The 19,599-nt window shown below is 41.5% G+C and overlaps 1 protein-coding gene across 12 annotated transcripts in view; it reads right to left on the bottom strand.

Annotated features, from left to right (window-relative positions):
* LOC119655591 (serine/threonine-protein kinase minibrain) overlaps positions 1 to 19,599 on the bottom strand; it is a 312,746-nt gene that overhangs the window by 18,148 nt on the left and 274,999 nt on the right. For all 12 annotated transcript variants that reach the window (XM_038061535.1, XM_038061538.1, XM_038061540.1 and 9 more), the window contains 4 exons: positions 9,191 to 9,362; positions 8,723 to 8,890; positions 3,895 to 4,181; positions 3,226 to 3,829 (listed from right to left, as the gene is read on the bottom strand). In XM_038061535.1, coding sequence (XP_037917463.1) covers positions 3,226 to 3,829; positions 3,895 to 4,181; positions 8,723 to 8,890; positions 9,191 to 9,362 — 1,231 coding nt within the window. The remainder of the gene's footprint in view (positions 1 to 3,225; positions 3,830 to 3,894; positions 4,182 to 8,722; positions 8,891 to 9,190; positions 9,363 to 19,599) is intronic.

Here is a 19,599-nt window from a genome sequence, read left to right as displayed (position 1 = left end):
TTTCACCAGCAATCAACTGACGCTCACCCACAACATGAAAAATGTATGAGCGGCGAAAAGTCATGGTGCCCTTATCAGCGAGCGTTAGCTACAACAGGCGTAGAAAACTTTAAACATGATTATTCTCCGCTGCCACAAGATGTAATTGATGCAATCGAACCAATCTACAAAGATTTAACAGATGAAAAACTCCTGGAAAGATGCATTGGTGGCTGCACGCAAAATGCAAACGAGTCACTGAATCATATGATTTGGCAAATTGCGCCGAAAAAGTTATCTGGCAGCATTCCAATCGTTGAATTCGCAGCTAATATTGCAGCTGTTACATTCAATGAGGGTTCAGGAGCTCTATTAAGTTGTATGCATGATTTGGGAATCGGCCTTGGACCGAGTGCACACGCCTACGTAAAAGAATTTGACGCAGAACGAATTGGAAGGGCAGAATTCAATGCAACTATGCAGACAAAAGAGGCGAAAATTCAAGAAAGACTTGACAAAAAAAACAGAAGGAAGATCAGTATATTGCAGAGGGAACTGTCCTTTATGGTGCTGGAATCGATGACTCGGTGTAAGGTAAAGAGAATTTTCCATCATTATTATTTAGTTTTTTGTAGTTCAAAACTTTAAACGCGTTTTTCTCGAAATCATTTTTTTTTCCCGTGTTCAATTGCCTGAAAAAACTACTCGACCGAATCTTTTCAAATTTGGCACACGCTTTCTACATATAAAATTACTTCCCCCAACGATGCTTTTTTATTTTTTTTTCCCTTTAAGGGTGTTTTCCACCCCCAAAATGGCGAAATTTACCGTGTAAAATCGCAATTTTGACTTAAAACAATCAGAAAAAATTAAAAAATCAAAAAATGATAAAAAAAGCATCTTGGGGGAAGAAAAATATCATATTTTAACGAAATTCATTTGCTTTTTTTATTTCAGATGATCCTGAATTGAATTACGTTGAACACCGCAAATCAAGTTTTCAAAAAGACGTCATCGAAAATTCACTGCCATTCGCTCATTTATCGATATTTTTGAATAAAAAAATTACCGAATATAGATCAAATGTTACTTTATAACATAGAAAAGAGTAAAATAAATTTACGTTAACTATATCTTCTAAAAAAATTTGTAAAAAAAGTGTTTTTTTTTGCACGCTTGACCCTACCCCTCCCTTAAAGGGGCCAGAAAAAATTTGTGCCAGCAAAACTCATTAGCTCCAATCACTACTCTCACTCGGGGAAAACGAATTTGTGCTTCGGAAAGCTTAAAAATATTAGTGGATCTTGACCATCTTAGTAGAAAAATACTTCCGAAAAACGATATGCTCCCCTATGCTGATTGGTTTACGCAGTCTTGTCTGGTAAATTATTCAAAAGAAAAAGGATTAAGTTGATTTCGAACATAACGATGGACCATGTAGTCTATACCAAGTTTCAGCAGCATCACCAACAGCCAATCTGTTAAAATTGTTTGGGCCAGGTCTGTATTCAACTCAGAACGGATAGAAAGCAAGAAAGTCGGACATAGGGTGAACCAATGCGAACTACAGATAGGATCGATTGAGCTGACAAAATGTTTTCAGATGGAAAAAGCGGTGTGTCGACCCGAACTAGACTGCCGCAAAAATAAAGAACAAGAAAGGATCTTTCCAACATAAAATCTAAGTAATTGAATTAATTTTAATGCATAAAAATGTGTGAAATTAACAAAGCATTCTAACATAATTTAATGCCCTCATTTCAAATCTATATGTTCCAAAACCTACAATGACGATAAGATAAAATGAAATACAAACTCAACTTATACAATTTGACGTTTACTAACATGTCTTTTGAAATATCAGCACACAGAATATCACGAAAACGTGACATATATCTTGTATCTGTAATTACACACGCAAATATCTCTTCGTTTGCCATTTCTCATAAACTATATATTCTTTTTCTTGACTTTTTGTTCATTGTAAATCTTTCATTTTACTTGTAATCTTTAATCTTAACTTTCATATTAGGTAGATATTATCAATTATTACTTTAGTTTTATATTAAATCTAATTGTATTAATAAATATTATTAATTAATATTATTTGTATTAAACTTATTCCTTCCTTTTCATAATAAATTATTACTTTCTTTTATAAATTTATGTTACCATTTGTTTTCTTTTTTTTTTGTTTTTGTTGTTTTCAGTTTTTGCTTCTCAATTTTTTACATTATTACTTAAAAAACTAATTAGTTGGAGCCATTGCTGATGTTGTTAGTGATGATGAATATGTTGTTGTCGTTGTGGCAACTGTTACACCACCAATTATTGCAGCCGTTGTTGATGATGTTGTTGAAGACACCGACGACGTTGTTGATGATGACGATGTAGACGAAGACGATGATGAGGATGATGTTGACGATGATGATGATAATAATGATGTGTTACTAGTTAGATCCCGAGGCACTACCAGTCATCGACGATCATCTGTTGTTTCAGGTTTTATTTTCACCGTTTTCACATATTCACGTATAACATCGAAGAGATCGAGATAATCGTTTCGATAATGGGTAAGGATATTATCGATTGCCCGGAGAGTCGTCGTTTATATGATTTTTAGATATACATTGAATTTATTTTCAAGGGAATATTTTTTTGGTAATGGTTAATTACACATAGAGCACATCCGTGAAATTAAGCAACGAAAGAAGAGAAGAGAATATATGATTGGCATTTAGTTTGTTAGTAGATTGTAAGTTTGGGTTTTGGTGAAACAAATAAAAGAAAATAACACATAAAACGATGAGAGGTGAGAAGTTTCAAGCTGAAGCGGTCAAAGCCTCTCTAAGGATACGCTTTTCTAAGCTGTATATTGAAACCCAAGTATCAGTAGCTTTTTCAATATTGACTCGTTTTACCAACATGAAAAATGGGTTACTAATTCAGGAACCAATATTCATGAATGATAGACTAAGATCGAATTTTCGTTTAGTAAATCTTTGATAACTAACAATCCGAGAACCATGAACCATTCTCGGGGAAAATTAAAATTATCTATTTCCGAAATTAATACGAACAATATCTGAAATAAACGCTAGCTTTACTATGATCTGAATCTATCTCTGAATAGCCGAGACTATTAATGAAAATAGCCAACAACAAACTAACACCTAAGCTTTCGACTTGGCTAAAATCAACATTTCTTATCCTAATCAATCGAACCAAAATAGTGCATCTACTCACCATGACTCTGTTGATCTGAATGCTGCTGATGTTGATTCAATACCGACGTACTCGAACTAACCGACGGTGATGAGATTGCTATACTCGCTGTATTTGTGCCTTCGTCAGCCGTACGCTTAAAGAAATTATGTTGCAAGGCATAATACGGTGTTACACGTGTCTTAGGATCGAAATCCAACATTCGCAGGATTAAGTCTTTAAATTTTAAATAGTCCGATACAGAATGTCCAGGCTCGTCTAATCTTCGTCCGCCCGGGCCACCAGTTTCTACACCCAATATATCATGTAATTTTCGTGAACCAGGAGGTTTGTATTTTCTTCCATTTTGACTTTTCTTCAGCACATAATTACCATCCGTTACGAGCTTATCGAAGAATTTTCGGGTTTTGTGCGCTTGATCTAGAAGATATTTTGGTGGCATGCCGAGCACCTCGACGATTTTGTTCATTTGATCGACTTCGTTGCAACCGGAAAATAGAGGTTCGCCCGTATGCATTTCGACCAATATACAGCCCAATGACCACATATCTATCGCTAAGTCGTATGGTATGCCGAGCAAAACTTCGGGTGATCGATAGAATCGTGATTGAATATACTGGTATATCTGAAAACACAAAACAACACATGAATCCATCTCGAAATAATCCAAATAAATCATGATATGCTTACCCGTTGTCCTAATTGACACGAACTACCAAAATCAACAATTTTGATTGCTGATCGTTTTGGATTACACAACAAAATATTTTCGGGTTTAAGATCACAGTGAATTATGTTCAGTTCGGGTGTACTCAGAAAAAGTAGAGCAGTGCACAGCTGTTGGGCAAATTTTCGTGTTAGATTCAATGAAACACCACGAAAATTCGTATTTCGCAGTAAATCGTACAAATTGTAGGAGAGCAATTCGAATACCAGACATAGATGATTTCGCCACATAAAGTGCCGTTTTAGTTTAACTGGAAAAGATAATTAAATATTAGAGGATATGTTTCAATTTGTTGAAGAACACCACTGAGGAAAGGTTGAAAAACACAAGTATGCTTCACGAAAAGGGAAGTATATTAACTATTATTTTGCGGCTCTCTCTCTCATCATCCAGCCTAAGTTTGCATGTGCATGTGATAAGCTGACGGTGCGATGGACTAGTTAATTGAACATCAGCTGCTCGACCTCATTTCCCGGGTTCGAATCACGGTTTATCACGGACTTCAGTGTTCGTCTTTGTGCTATCCTACTACTTTAGGCTAATCACTTGCTTTAGATTAAGTAGGATGATAATCAAACTGAAGCAAAGCCTCCTTCAAATTAAAAAACAAAACAATACGAAAGCGTTTTTGTGGATGTGCTACACCCTACAAAGGAAACAAAATACTCATAAAGGAATATAGCTCGGAACAGGAGACAGGAGATTTATAAACAACAGTTGAACCGTCTCGTCAACAAGTATGTACACGGTGTACTAAAGAAATCCAGAATTCCTCATATTATCATCATCATCAAATGCGCAACAACCGGTATCCGGTCTAGGCCCGCCTTAATAAGGAATGCCAGACATCCCTGTTTTGCGCTGAGGTCCACCAATTCTCTATACCTAACAGCTGTCTTCTGTCCGGGTACGCCATCGCTCCATCTCAGGCAGGGTCTTCCTCGTCTTCTTTTTGTACCATAGATATTGCCCCTATATACTTTCCGGGCTGGAATATCCTTATTCATACGAATTCTATCCACAACCTGACGGTCATGGTATCGCTCATGGATTTCGTCGTTATGTAGGCTATGGAATCGTCCATCCTCATGTAGGGGGCCAAAAAATCTTCGGAGGACTCTTCGCTCGAACGCCCAAGATCTCGCGCCAACCGCTGCCTGCTCGATTTGGATGAAGGTGGTTTGTACGTCTCGGGTGGTTCTTCCCAGGATGTCGATATCGTCAGCATAGGCCAGTGGTTGGGTGAATTTAAAGAGGATCGTGCTCCTCGCATTTACCTCAGCATCGCGGATCACTTTCTCCAGGGCCAGATTGAAAAGAGGACGCATGATAAGGCATCCCCTTGTCGTAGACCGTTGTTGATGTCGAATGGTCATGAAAGTGATATTGCTGCTTTTATCTGGCCTCGCTAGGGTCACTCTAGTCAGTCTTATCAATTTCATCGAGATACCAAATTCTCTCATGGCCGTGTACAGTTTTTCCCGGGCTATCATAGGCGACTTTAAAGTCGATGAAAAGAATGAAAAAGAAAGAATGAAAAGAATAAAACAATCGACCTTTAATGCGAGCTTTGCGTGGAGCCATTTTGGACACTGTTAAAGTTAAGCTTAAATTTGACTTAGTGAACCACCAGAAAACTAGAAGTCAACCGAGAGTCTTCCGCTGGTGGGTCAAAGAGTTCTCGCAGCGTAAGCAACTTGGCAATGATGCGAAAGTGTTCTGGCCTTAGAAGCTTGTAGTGAAAGGTGTGCTAGTGTTGCACAATGGAGGCTTATGGCCTGCTTATTCTATCCAATGACTTTGTAGAGACATTGTTTTTGCGAACGAATGTTTGCTTTCCAAAGGCCACCGAGATTGGGCACTAGAGAGGTTACGTAAACCCAGGTAGCGTCATCATGGAGGACCGCATTTACAGCTTCATGATATAAAATGCGCATCTTTGAATACACATCTCCTTTGAATGAAAATCCGTTGTCGCTGTAGAAAACATCATGAATACGGCGATGTGCTCTGAAGCGATAAAATGGTTGACCCTGAATGTTTTCTGCCACCATGATGATCCTTAGCAAAACGATCCGATGATGCTTTTGTTCCAAAACTCAGAGTGATCTAGACCTGCGTCTACCCGTATAAATCCTTGAGCGTCACCGATTAGAGAAAGCCATCCAAGCGAAGGCAATAACTTGACTAGGTTCTCAGTGATAAATATCTGTAACTCACTCACAATGACTTTACTTTGGATGAGTTTTAATATGAAACTTTTTTCGAATTCGCAGGCTGAAAAATCGATAACCTTATCGAAAAACGGGAATTTTAGTAATCAAATTTCTCTGAGTTTCGTCGAAATGATCTAACTGGGGGGACGGAGGGTGGAGTCTTAGAATTTCAATGGTAATCGATTTAGAAAATTATTTACCGTCACCTGTGGTAGAGAAGACGAGAGTTGTTGGTTTCCCACAGGGATCCAACTGATTCGATAAAAATTTTATACAGACGATATTTTGGCGGTCAATGACAGTGCCTTCAATACTAGTCTATTGCTTGAAGATGAGCAGCATGTGTGCATGCTGACACAATAATTCCAAGTTGGCGCTCAGGGTGGCTGTGGTTGCCAGTCTGTGGAACTCGATACCTCGGGTTCGAATCTCGGTCATCTTGGATGCTTGTGTTCATATTTGTGCTGTTTCGTGATGATAATGAAACAGGTTCAGTCTCATTGTAACGTAAGACTTTGTGTGAATACCCTACACTCCAAAGAGGAGGAAACAGGAGAAATACATGGAACATACGAGGGGCTCTACTCGAAATTTGGCAGGTATAGTAGTCAGCTTTTGCCGAAAATTTAACATTCCAAGAAAGAGCTATGTGCACTAGCTGATCACCAAATAATATGATTCGGGATCCAATTTGTAGTTCTGATACCACCAACTGAGTGGAAGTTCTGATACCACCAATTGTTGTTTAATTAACGGGACAACTAGAGAAAATGGGTTTCATTTAAAAAACCATTAAAACCCTACCTAGGACGAATGTATTTATTGATATTTACGTTCTGTGCTTCAACGGAAAGCCTTTCAATGGTTCTTTGGGTATCTGGCTTCCTATCAAGTCTAGGCCAAAGCATTCTTTCTATGGAGTTCCGCCATAATCCTTCATGTGCTTGTGCATAAAACTTTCCATGGCAGACAGATATCTTTTAACTTCAACTATTTCTTTGCACAACTTACCATCGTGCCATACAACCCTCGTTGTGGGTTCCTGGCTATGTATTTCGATATCCAGTCGAACCTTTTTAATATGTTTGTATTTGCTCTGACACCATGTAGCACTAAAACGATTAATGTAAAATCATACTAATTAGATGCTACCAAGAAGTTTACATTTCCCTTCAATTATTCTACGTCATATATTAGTACCCTTGCATAATCAACGACGAAATCCACGAACTTTCCTGTTACATAGACTATCCACGATTCATTACCTTTAAACTCTCTGTAAAATGTAAATTTATCGTGTACAGAAGAATTTCCAAGTAAACGTGCCAATTCTTTGCCAATTTGTTGGAGGAAAATTTTACATACTATCTTTGCGTCTTTAAAGAAGAAGTAAATCTAGTATTTCTCCCAGTGTTCCAAAGGGGTGTCACAAGATCACGGCCTCTACAACCCTTGGGGTCACCATGCCAGGAAAGCGGTACATCAACCGAGATACTTGGTCGCATTTTGCCCTGTAAAGAGGTATCTCTATGCAGGTACGTGATCTATGCATGCCTCTACGAAAATTTGCTGGACCATCTTTCTCTAACCAACCTAGCACCCCCTCTCTTCCTTTCATTTTTCCTTTGTAAGTTTGCAGGGTCCCTCCCTAGCTGGAATAAAATTTGCAATGTAGCGCCAATGAATCTCAGTCCAACAACTAGACCAGACCCTTCTTTTCAGTATGTGTTCATATCACTTTCGTTGACCAGTGCAATTTCCAACTGCGTGAAGCCTAGCAATGAATTGCGTTTTCTTTGGTTTCTGCTTATCACCAGCAATCACGAGTGTCACTTAGCAGATTTCTGAAGTATTTTTTCGAACTTTTTCGAAATAAGACCTAGAGGAGCACATCAATTGGACACATATGTTAGTGATCTATACATCATTGCAAAGACTCCTGTCGGGTTCACTTCGGAAGTGGCCTGTGAATGCAAACCCTGAGTAATTCTTTAAAAATTCTTGATAATCTATCCCCTGGTCCCAAATCTAAAAAAAACAATGGTAGTCCATGCACTTGGTATCTAGGCCAAAAAATACTCCCCATTCGATATCTGCTTAAATTAAGTTAATAATAGTATATTATTAAATTTTGAAAATTTACTTCAAACCCCCCTTAAGTTCATCATTGATCCGCGTAATTTAGCAGAGATAGGTAGGGAGCACAATACTAGAAAATTTGGGTGAAGTCTTACTATTATTAACAGAGCTATTGTAGGTCAAAGTTGCCTTCCACGTCAAATAACTACTCCTCACGAAATACAATTTCAGTACCACATCGAACCATCGTGTACCCAGATGTTCTTATAGAAAAAAATAACAGAACCTTTCATACCTGAAGCTCCGAGCTTCCGGTTTTCAACTTGCTTAAACTTATCAATTATTCAACCCTTCACAGTGGTGTTCTTTACTATAAAAACATATTTGCGTGTTATCAGCCATGAAGTGTCTAATACTTTAGTTCCAAGTGCGCTGGAACTAAAACCATCGACATCAAGGCTCATAAATTATCTATAAGTGTAGAAGAACTACTTACCTATATAATATTTATTTTCAGCATCAGCACGATTCATCATTTCAAGCAATTTAACTTCTATTTGTGCCTGATTTAGGAACGGTTTCTTATTTTTAATTATCTTAATAGCAACGTGACATTGCTCCTCGTGGTCGTACGCTTTAACTACTTGCCCAAAACTGCCCTTACCTAAAAATAGAACAAAAAGGAAGCAGGTTGTAATCCAAAATTATTATTAGGAAATACAGTTCATAAGAATTTCAAACTGAAACACGCACTGTTTAATGTTTGAAAGCTACGAAAAAGATATATCCGTTTGAGGAATTATGGGATTATTTTTTTTAAGAAATATAAATGACGAAATATTAATTTTAAATTCATTGAAATTGAATTTTTGCTTTTTTCTTTAAAAAAAAATATTAAAAAAATTAAATTACTACCTCAAAATTTAATCCATCCATCACAGATAAAATCTAAATAAATTCTTACCAATTAACGAATCGATTTCATAACGATCCAAGAACTTTTCACCATTTTTAATGATATAGTCATGGTTGTCATCATCGTAACCGGCGTTGTACAATTTACGTTCCTTCTTATTCGACGAATCATCTTCGCCTTGTGTCTGCTGGGCCCGCCTTTTCTTCTTAGCATAGTAGACCTGAAAAAGCAAAATAAAAAAAATTCAATGAAAATGAGAAAATATGAGAAAACACAGTTCAGAGTTCGCATAATTCACTGAGCAGTTTAAATTTTCTATTAGAGCATATTCAAATGAAATTACGAGTATTTAATGGAGTGTACTGTGTGGAGTTTTTTGAACGAGCATGGAGAAGACACATTCCTATTTACGCTATTGAGAATTAGTTCGGCTCCGTATACAGTTCGCGGAAAACCTCTTGTATTTAAGGAGACGAGGATATGGTTTCATGGGTGTGTGCCGTGGCATATGCACATGAGATCTAGATGTCCTCATTTCTTATGTGGCAGCGATAATGAAGGAAGAGGGGACAAAGGAGGAAGAAAAAGTTTAGGATGTTTAATATGATGTTCTAGTGCAAATTTTTCCTGGATAATTTCAATGATAAGACGTGGCGTGAATAATTTTTAATTAATAAAAGCAAAATTTCAGGCGAAATCGACCTCATTTGAGCATAGATGTGAACAGGTTTCTCAATTTCGCTTATTCCTGATTACAGGTCCTGCAACATTCTGGGACTAGACCTTTTGAACTTCTTATATTCTTATATAGAAACAGCTAATCGAGACCTTTCGTTTGATACTAAACACGATTATATTCTAAAGGAAATGTTGTAGTCCCTCCATCCTCCCTTCCGAATGTGTCAGGGGCCCATTCTACCCTCTAAGTAATAAAAGCTCAATTAGGTAAAAATATTTTCAACCATTCTCGAACAAACGACATGGGATGCAAATAGGCGAATATACTTGGCATGGATTGTTTAGTCTTTCAGGAGTGCTTTCCTAAGTGATGGATTAGGAGGATGTTGACGTGGATACGTACAAATAAATATTTGTGTATTTTTGCTGCGTATATTACCACAAGGAAGTTTGCGACCAAGAAAACATTGAAACAAAAAAGGAAAAAGTTGTTATGGATGGGCTAAGATATTCAATAGCGATGGTTTTATGCCGTGGGAGAAGGAGTTAATGATATACAAATAGAAACAAATAGAACCCTCATTGTTGTCAGATCACCATCGAGGATTCGATAGTAGAAACACAAGATGTGAATCCTGCTGGAAAGCATTTCAAAGCGATAGGTGAAACCTCCTAGTATAGGAACCGGAGACGCAATACACCAAGGTATGTAGTCTGGAACTGAGCTTGGTTCATCAATCCTTGCTAATTCACAAAAAGAGATCAAACTTCACTTCCCAACAAAGGGTTGAAAATGGAAAAAGGCAGACCTCCATCAACGGTGAGAGTATTGGCCTAACATATGTCAAGTTCTCATTGACATTCACTCCAGAGGATGCTAGCGCTATCTAGCACCTTGGAAATCTTTTGACACCGACGTTCGTTTGTATAAAAAGTGCCTTTCTCACAACTTGGAGTCAACCCTTCCACAAAGGATCAACCGCAAAAGTCAATTCAATCGAAAATAAGAATGCTCCTGGCTTAAAGCGTTCTAGACAAAAAATAGGAAAACGAAATAAATTGAACAGAAGAGGGGTGTGAAAAAGGTTTGGGTATTTATTCCATTTCCGAAGAAGGACACGGTTTTGCTGAAAAGTTGTTCAATCCAGATTAACAAAGTGATGAAACAAACATCCTTAGTGCATTTCCCACTCATTCGCTTGACTTGCTTGCTTGCGAAATAACGAGTGTTGCTCGAAAAGTTTAGGTATTTGGCAACACCTGCCTCTGTAGGATTATCGGAGAGAATGCAAGACATCTAACTCGCGCAAACTCCAGTGAAGCTAACCTAATCGTAGATGGACGTAGGTATAATCTCGATGTCTGTCATTCGCCCTCCAGCCTATTCAAATCAAAATTTTAGCCAACCCACCTTTTCGTAGGATTGCCTGTTTGAAATTGGGATTGATACTTGGAATCGCTCTAATAATTTTAGATTAATGAAACTCCTAGAGCTGCTGGAGACTCATTATAGGATATTGTGAAGTATAGCGCATCGAAAAATGCTTCTTTGGGGTGGTCAGTCATATGGTTGAATGTTTCAATAGGCTACCCCGTATCTTGAAGTACATAGATACGTAAAGCAAGGCAAACTAATCCACTTAGGGGTAGCCAGCGACCTTTAACGGGTCGCCTATGATACGGGGATTGACGCCCCCGAGGTGACCGAGTAAGTAATTCTGACCAGCTAGATGCCCGTATACTTGCGTCCTAGGTAGTAGCCTTGAGAAAGCCTCTCGGTGAAGAGCGAACCGCAAATGACCGGTACACGTCGGAGTACACTGAGAGTCCCCAGAGCCATCGATAGCTCTTTGTGGACGTCGATGGGGTGATGTGAGCCTAGCTCTGTCAAAGTGGTAGTTGTGACGTGTATCAGAAGTCAGCCCCTTCGGAACCCTGGTCGGGTAGTGTGAATTGACCCGGTGTTAGTAGACCGCGTTGCCTCGAGCGAGCGCTGATTCTTCCGAGAATTCTGGAATCAACTAAGTGTAGGTCAGGCCTCAGGGAATTGGGGTAGAGGCTGTGTGCCCGAGGGGTTCCTGACTATTGCGGCCCGCTCCCTTGCACACAATGAGCTAGTGAAAGTTCCATGGAGAATAAACCTAATTACACAAAAAAAAAATCAAAGAAATAGCATGAAAGGAGAATGAGCTGACTGCGTTTGAACGGAGCATAAAAATAGGCACAAACCAAATAGAACTGCAGTCGACCGTCCGAAGAGGAAAGACTCATCAGAAAATGCGTGGCAGTGGTGAAGCAATCGGCTACGTGCCTCCAGAGGAACGTTAGCAAAATCATCAAAAACGGGCTGATGGAACTGGAGGAACTACTACACCGCATCTTCTTCTCCAGGTGCACGTGGAGAAAAGCGGAAGACGTTTCGAAAGCAAAAACAACTGCACTTCCCGCTGAGAATACTGGCCACCGCCAAAAGGATCCCAAATAGCTCACTGGAAAACGAACTGGGCAAAAAGCAGAAAGAGCTACGCCGCCAAAGACTCGTCTGCCCAAAAACCAAGAGGTTACAAACCAAAAGCCAGTGACAGAGAAGACAAGGAAACGAAGAAGGACTAGACCTTTGGAACTGCTCCTTAAACCGACGGAAGACAAGACATTTGCGGAAGTCCTTAGTGAAATCCGCTACAGGATGAAACCCGAAGAAAATGGAGCAGAAGTGTCTTCTATACGGAAAACGAAGGGTGATGGAGCTTTCGTCGAACTGAGCCCGAAGACGAATAGCAAGCGTACGTTCTGCGAAGCGGTCAAGAAATTGCTGAAGGAGAAGGCTCCCGTTTCTAGTCTAGACCCTATGTGCTCTCTAGAGATTCAAGATCTTGACTGAGTATCAGGAAAAGGTCGAAACGGAGGACGCCATAAGGCGTGAATATCCAGAGGTAACCTATGCCCGGATAGGTATGTATCACCTCTGAATATGCTTGAGGCCAAAAACTCGCCGTGGTGGAAATCCCCGAGAAATATACGACGAAACTCCTTAGCAGCGAGAAAATCAAATTTGGATGGGTAGTATGCGTTAAATTGGGTGGGGAATGCGGAAAATCCCCATCAAGTGTTACAGGTGCTTGGACTATGGACACACGTCAGCAACTTGCAAGGGACCTGACAGGAGGACAGCTTTCCGGAGATGTGGTCAGGTAGGTTACCAAGTGAAGACCTGCAATGAAAGCAAAAGTCACGTTCTCTGCGAGGATCGTGGCGCGTTTGGTGAGAGCGTCGAACACACTGCGGGTTCGAGCCGATTTCCAATCTTTAGGGCGGAACTAAAAAGGGCTAGGGCGCGAATAACATGATCTGCATTTTACAAATTAACATGTACCGGATTGCAATCGCTCACCAGCTGCTAGCGCAGTTCGCTGCGGAAGCAAAGGGTGATCTAGTGCTAATCAGCGAGCAATATCGGAACAGGGACCCGGCTTCATGGCATCTCGACTTATCGGGTACCGCTGCTATATGGGTTCGGCACAACGTTTGACTTTGTGTTCTTACCCAAGGCGGAGGGAATGGGTTTATCTGAATTCGGTGTTTAGGAATAACGTTTTATTAGCGTTTACCTGACGCCGAATGAAACGATGCCGGATTTTCGGCGCCGGCTTGACCCTGTGGAAGACGCCGTTTCGAGCAAGGAGGGGCAAATCCTAGTAGGCGGTGATTTTAATGCTAGGGCCCTTGAATGGGGCATGCCTTCAGACTCCAGAGGGAAACGTATCCTGGAAATGGCAGCGAGAACCGGGCTCAAGCTGCGAAGGAAGCATCCCTGACATCACTTTTGCTTCGGAATTTCTGGCACCATCGGTGGACGGTTGACGAGTCCTGAAAGACTTCCCGACAAGTGATCATGAATACATCGCGTTCGAAGTGGTTGACGCTACATGTCGGCGTACACCGAGGGTGAACATCGGGAAGATCGTCGAAGCTCTTGGAACAGGCAGAGTCGCGCTGGAGGGGATAGGCGCCATAAAGGCAGAGTATAGATCACCAAAAAGAAGACTCTGCAGTGTGATAGATAGAAGCAAAGCTCGAGGCTGGTAGAACCTGGTCAACGTGAATGAGGACCCATAAGCACTTGACCATAAACTTATCACCCGGAAAATCGGGGTTCTGCGGAAGCCCTACATACTAAGTACCAACCAGATGGACAGCATTGTATGGGCATTATTCCCCAGACATTCTGTCCAGGTTGATGTCAATAGCGCTGAAAGCGTCAAGGATTGGCACGTTGACACGAACCAATTGACACTAAAAACTCAACTTAGTTTTAAAAATGGTCATTGCTCAATTTTATTTAGAAGTAGAGCGTCAAGAACCTTACAAGAATCCTTCTATAACACCTATGCCTGGACAATTAGTACCAAGTACCACTCTAATTGATAACACCAGCACCCAATTCGAGAAGAAAAGCAAACGAGGCGTCTACCCTACCAACCCTAGCACATATACCAACAACGATATTGAAAATATACTCCTACCTCCCACATAGTTCACCATTCATGCACCCCGAGACTACGAGGATACGAAATGAAATGGGAGTGATGCAAGAATAAAAAAAAAAATTTGCTAGAGGAGACCTAAATATGAAGTAGTTCGGGATGCAAATACCTCAACACGCCATGAATTTTCCAGTTGTTATAGCTCCTTATCTCATTCCCGTACGAAAATCCACCCTCGAACCTCATAGCATCGCTCCAGGACAACGCTAGTGCTGTTTATTGTTAATGGTTTGCTTGGCTGTTACCAGTGCTGCCGCAATAAGAATTTCTTCCTTCATGTCCTTCGTTCACTTCCTCGCCAAGAAATACCAGCAACGAAGGAAATTCCAGAGAAGTATGATGAGAAATTGCCATAGTGCCCATGGTGCGGGCAAGTAGCAATGCAACCTGATGAGAATGGTTTGTAAGATGAACAAAATAAGGAAAAGAAGAAAGAGAGAAAGGGAGGGAGAGAAGCAGGAAAAAAAGGACGCTGAGAACTGAAAATGTTTGCCAGGGAGCTTTCCTCCATTGCTTCCTGAAAACTTTGTGAGGTTGTTGATTTCTAGCTCAAGGGCTTTTTCATCTTTCTCTCTGTGCTCTCTCACTTGGTTTTCGTTTCGTTGTGTCCACTCCGCAGCCAACCTCTTTTTCCATTCGATACATACGCCTTTCTGGATGGAGTTTTATGTAAGGTTTTTTCCTTCTCCCTCTGTCTTTTTTCCTCCCCCCCTCCCCGGGTTGAGGTTTTCCTTCATTGAAGCATTCCTTTCGGTATAGGAAAGATTCAGCTTGGGGCTCACGACTCGACCCGACTTGGACTCAATGCCCTGCTTCTGGCCGTGCCGCCTCCATTTTCACTCTTGCCACCAGGAATAATTGGTTTGCGTGTCAAGGAAGAGATAGACTTTACTCCAACAACTCTATGAATGGAAATTTTTCAAGTTTTTCACGATTTATATATTTTTTTTCCTTGCATTCCCGGTGCCCGGTTTTTTTTCTCTCTCCTAGTTCCTAATTTATTTCGAGGGCAGTACTACTATACGTATTTTCATGTGAAATGAAGGGAAAATGGTGGAGAGGGGGGCGGGGGTCTACCCTATTGAAAAGTTTTTAATAATGCTCCGCAACGGGGATATGATTAGTTGAAATTTTGAAGTGTATTTAAAGAGTGTATTATTTGTTGGTATATGAGCTAATATTGCGGTAGATTTTCATTTTCTTGGAATCCAGAGGTCCTTGAAAATGACGTCTTGGTATCAATAAGGAAATTGAATTTCAAGAATGTTTCTCTAAGGGAGATATTGTTGCCGAGTTTTATTGGCAGTGTACGTTTTTTTCACGTGCAAGGTTCTCTCTCCACGAAGCCTATTATTACTGGCACCTGAAAAATGTTCGGAGTTGAGAACAGCAATTATAGACCTCAAACAAGAACCGTGGGTTGTTGGTGGGGTAGTTAAGGGCCTAAACTTCCAACATGCTGACCTGTTGTATGCCAATGGAACTGTTCGACCCCGCTTCTGCATGGTAGCCTCAAAAGACTTCCGGGCTAATTTGGTTGACGACCTATGTGATGGCGACATCACATCGGCTAAACTAACCATAAAAAGTTAACAGGGAGACAGAGATACTATGATGCTCTGCATATTTCCCCTATGACGCAGAAGACGTTCCCAGTGGAACATTCATCAGAGCTATCCAATATGCCAAAAGTAGAGACATGGGAGTGCCAAAAGTAGAGACATGGGAGACACTTTCTTCATCGTGAGAGATCATCGACATCATGGTGGCATCCCCTAACATCGCGGCTCTGGTTGGAGAGTGGAAAGTATCAAACGATATCACACTTCGTAATGGGCATGGATCCGCCTCCACCCACTCCATTTCAGAATCCGCGGAAGACAGATTGGGTGACATATAAAATAGAACGGAGCGACCGTGTCACGATCGCTGGGAAGCGCATCAAATCCACTGCTGGAATTGAGAAGACAACCCAAATGATCACAACTAGCATGAGAGAAGCTTTCGAAGACAGGTGTCCACTCAAGACGCCAAAGAAGGGTAAACACCATAGTGTAACTCGGCTTTGGCAAAACAAAGGAGAACGACAAGGATGCTCCTCAGTCGTGCTCTGAAGTGTGATTCAGACGCTAGCTGGAATCGCTATAAAAAGGCACAGAAGGCTCTAAAGAAGAGCATAAGATCGACTAAACGATCATCACAGAGAGATGTGCCATGAACTCACGGCAAAAATTAAAAAGACGATGTCTGGGAAAGGATACGCCTTAGGCGCATTGATGGATATCGAAGATGCCTTCAATTATGTCTCATTCGCGGCACTTTGTGATGCGGCAGTTGGATCCCTCACATGCTAGAGTGGAGAAAAATCCACATATTGGTCGGGCAGAAGTCTATTGAATCAGGATATCTTAGGGGCTGCCCACAGAGAGAGGTTTTCTCTCCGCTGTTATGGCTCTTTGTAATGGATACCCTGCTGTGGCTCCTGGAGGACAAAAAAGCCTTTTGAGCTCCTTCGAGCAAATCAAAGCAGCAGCGGATAAGTCTGGGGGCCTACACCTGCCAGGAGACGTATTCTTCTGAGTACAACGCAGTCCGTTCTCCTCTACGGCGCGGAGGTATGGGTTAATGCTCTTGACACGGAGGTACATCGTAACCGCTTGCCCAAGTGCAGAGACGGAGACTGTCTCAGAACCGGCCGTGATGCTGATCGCGGGAGTGATTCCCGTTGCACTCCTTGCTAAAGAACGCAAAGCCATATACAGCCGGAAGGGCCAAAATTTAAGAGAAGAATTTAAGTCCGTGAAGAACGTCAACGCACACTTACCGAGTGGCAACTCACGTGGCAAAATGAATCAAGAGGCAGATAGAATTTGAGTAGGCATGCGGGGTTTTCAGTCTTACTTCCACAACATTGGGAAGTTACGATTTCCTGATTGTATTTCCTGTAAAGTGGGGTGGGTTTCATTAGTATCTTTATGCAGACACAGGGGAACTCTCTCCAGAGAACATTGTTAAAGAGATGCATTACGCTCGGGTTCTTCTTGTTGAATCAACAACTTCCTTCCGTTGTTTAAAGAAATTCCCCCTCTGTCGTGGTGGGGGAGCTTTTGGTGGTTTACTACTACACTAGAAGTGTCCAAAAACACATGAAGATGGAAACAAAGGATTGTAATTCTCCAAGTGGTAAGAAGTCACAGACTTCGAATCCACCCCAACTCTGAAAAATCAGGTCGTGACCGAAGCACGGATTTTGGAGGCCTCACCTAATTCATGTTCCCCCACGGAGAAATCTGTGGAAGACAGGCTCTCCACTTCAGTGGAAAACCTACACCCGGTGTCTACGGTGCGGTCAGCCAAAAAGGATAGTGCAGCTACTCCCTTAATGAGAGGAACTGGAAATCTGACTACGGCCAGTCTGTCGGTGACACTGTTGCCTAACTATTTTAAAATACGGGGGAGGAAGGCTCGGCAGAAAGAAATTTCAGCCGCAAAAAAGAAGGAACTACAGGTTTGCCTATCAAAACCTCCTCCTCCACCTGTACCCGGAAAAACGAAAGAAAGGGAAGCTGGTAATGTGGACGCAACTGGTCTAACGTCGATATGTGAAAATAGATCCATGCAGCCCGGACTCCGTGAACCTGGGAGGGCTTCTAGCCGACAACAACGGAAGGCACTGCGAGAGAAGGCGAAGTTTTTTGGGAATGAGGACGTGGACGTTGCTACACCACCAAGTGTGGCGATAGCCAGAGAAATCGGACGCAAGAATGCGGAACTTTCAGTGGAAGGTGAGGACAAGTTGGTAACCCCGGTGAGATCCACACTGAACGCAGCAGACTTTTCAGTTAGCGGCGGTTTTCATATTAGACTGCACTTATGGCTACAAACACAAGAGTTAGTCAAATCAACCTGCAGAATACCAAAGCTTCTTCCTATATACTGGCGGCAAAGCTGACAAAGTTGCAGGTCTGTCCTCACATATTTCTGGTTCAAGAGCCATGGGTTCCTTTTAACAGAATCTGTGATATTGGATCAGTCAAGTGGACCAAGATCTTCTTCGATGAAAGATCTTCGAGACCGAGGGCCTGCGTTCTGATGTCGAAATTGTTAGAAGCAACCATGCTGAGACAATTCTGTTCCCAGGACCTTGTTGCGGTCAACTTACAATACCAGGTTAATGGTAAGGGGAGAAACGTTATAGTTGCCTCTGCCTACTTACCCTATGATTCCTTGTGCCCTCTGCCGACGCAAGAACTAAGGGTTCTGGTAGTGTTTGCAGAATCAAGTGGCCTTGAACTTTTAATAGGTTGTGATGCGAACGCTCAGCATATTTGTTGGGGCAGTATCAAATGCAATCCTAGAGGAGAGAGGCTGTTTGATTTTATCACTTCAGCTGGTCTGATGACCGCGAACATAGGGTGCGCCCTACGTTCGTGGGGCCAAGAAGAAGTAAAGTAATCTGCACTTCAAAGTTGTTAGAGTTGATTAGGCACTGGCCAGTGCTAAACGAAGTCTCACTCTCAGACCACCGATACCTAGAATTCAATCTGACTATTCCGGGCAAATAGTCTGCAGTAGAAAGGCGGAACCCTAGGAAAACGGATTCGACAAAGTCCAATGAACTTCTTGGCAATAAAGTACACTTTCCTAGGCGACCCGTTTGGTGCTTGAAGATGAATTGAAAACTCTGAACTGCAAACTTTTAGAGTGCTATAAGGAGGCTCGTCCTATTTCCCGAGACCAAGGCAGTAAAACGATTCCGTGGTGGAACCGGGAACTGCAAAAACTCAGGAAATCAACCAAGCGACTTCTGAACCGTGCTTGCAAAAGTAACAAGGACGAAGACTGTGAGGGACTGGAAGGCGCAAGAGACATTTCAAGGCGGTGCAGAGTCCTCATAAGGGAGGATGTCTTGCTCTGGGCTACCAGCCTTCCTCTTGACAAAAGGTTAAGGTAGTCTTCATACCGAAACCTGGGAAAGACGACAATTCTAATCCAAAGAACTTCAGACAGATCAGCTTGACTTCATTCTTGCTGAAAGCTTTGGAGAGACTGGTGGAGCGTCACATTCGTGGAAACGCACTTAGGTCGCACCCACTTAGTGAAAACCAACAGCTTATCAGCGCAGAAAGTCATGTGAGTCTGCTCTTCATTATTTGGTTACAAAGATAAGAAAGCAACTTTGCATAGTGAGTACGCGATGGGGGTGTTCGTGGACATTGAAGGGGCTTTTGACTG

Source organism: Hermetia illucens, chromosome 4, assembly GCF_905115235.1.
Source record: "Hermetia illucens chromosome 4, iHerIll2.2.curated.20191125, whole genome shotgun sequence".
Classification (NCBI taxonomy): Eukaryota; Metazoa; Arthropoda; class Insecta; order Diptera; family Stratiomyidae; genus Hermetia; species Hermetia illucens.
Note: the sequence above shows the minus strand (reverse complement) of the source record. Positions and strands in the feature narration are given on the sequence as shown.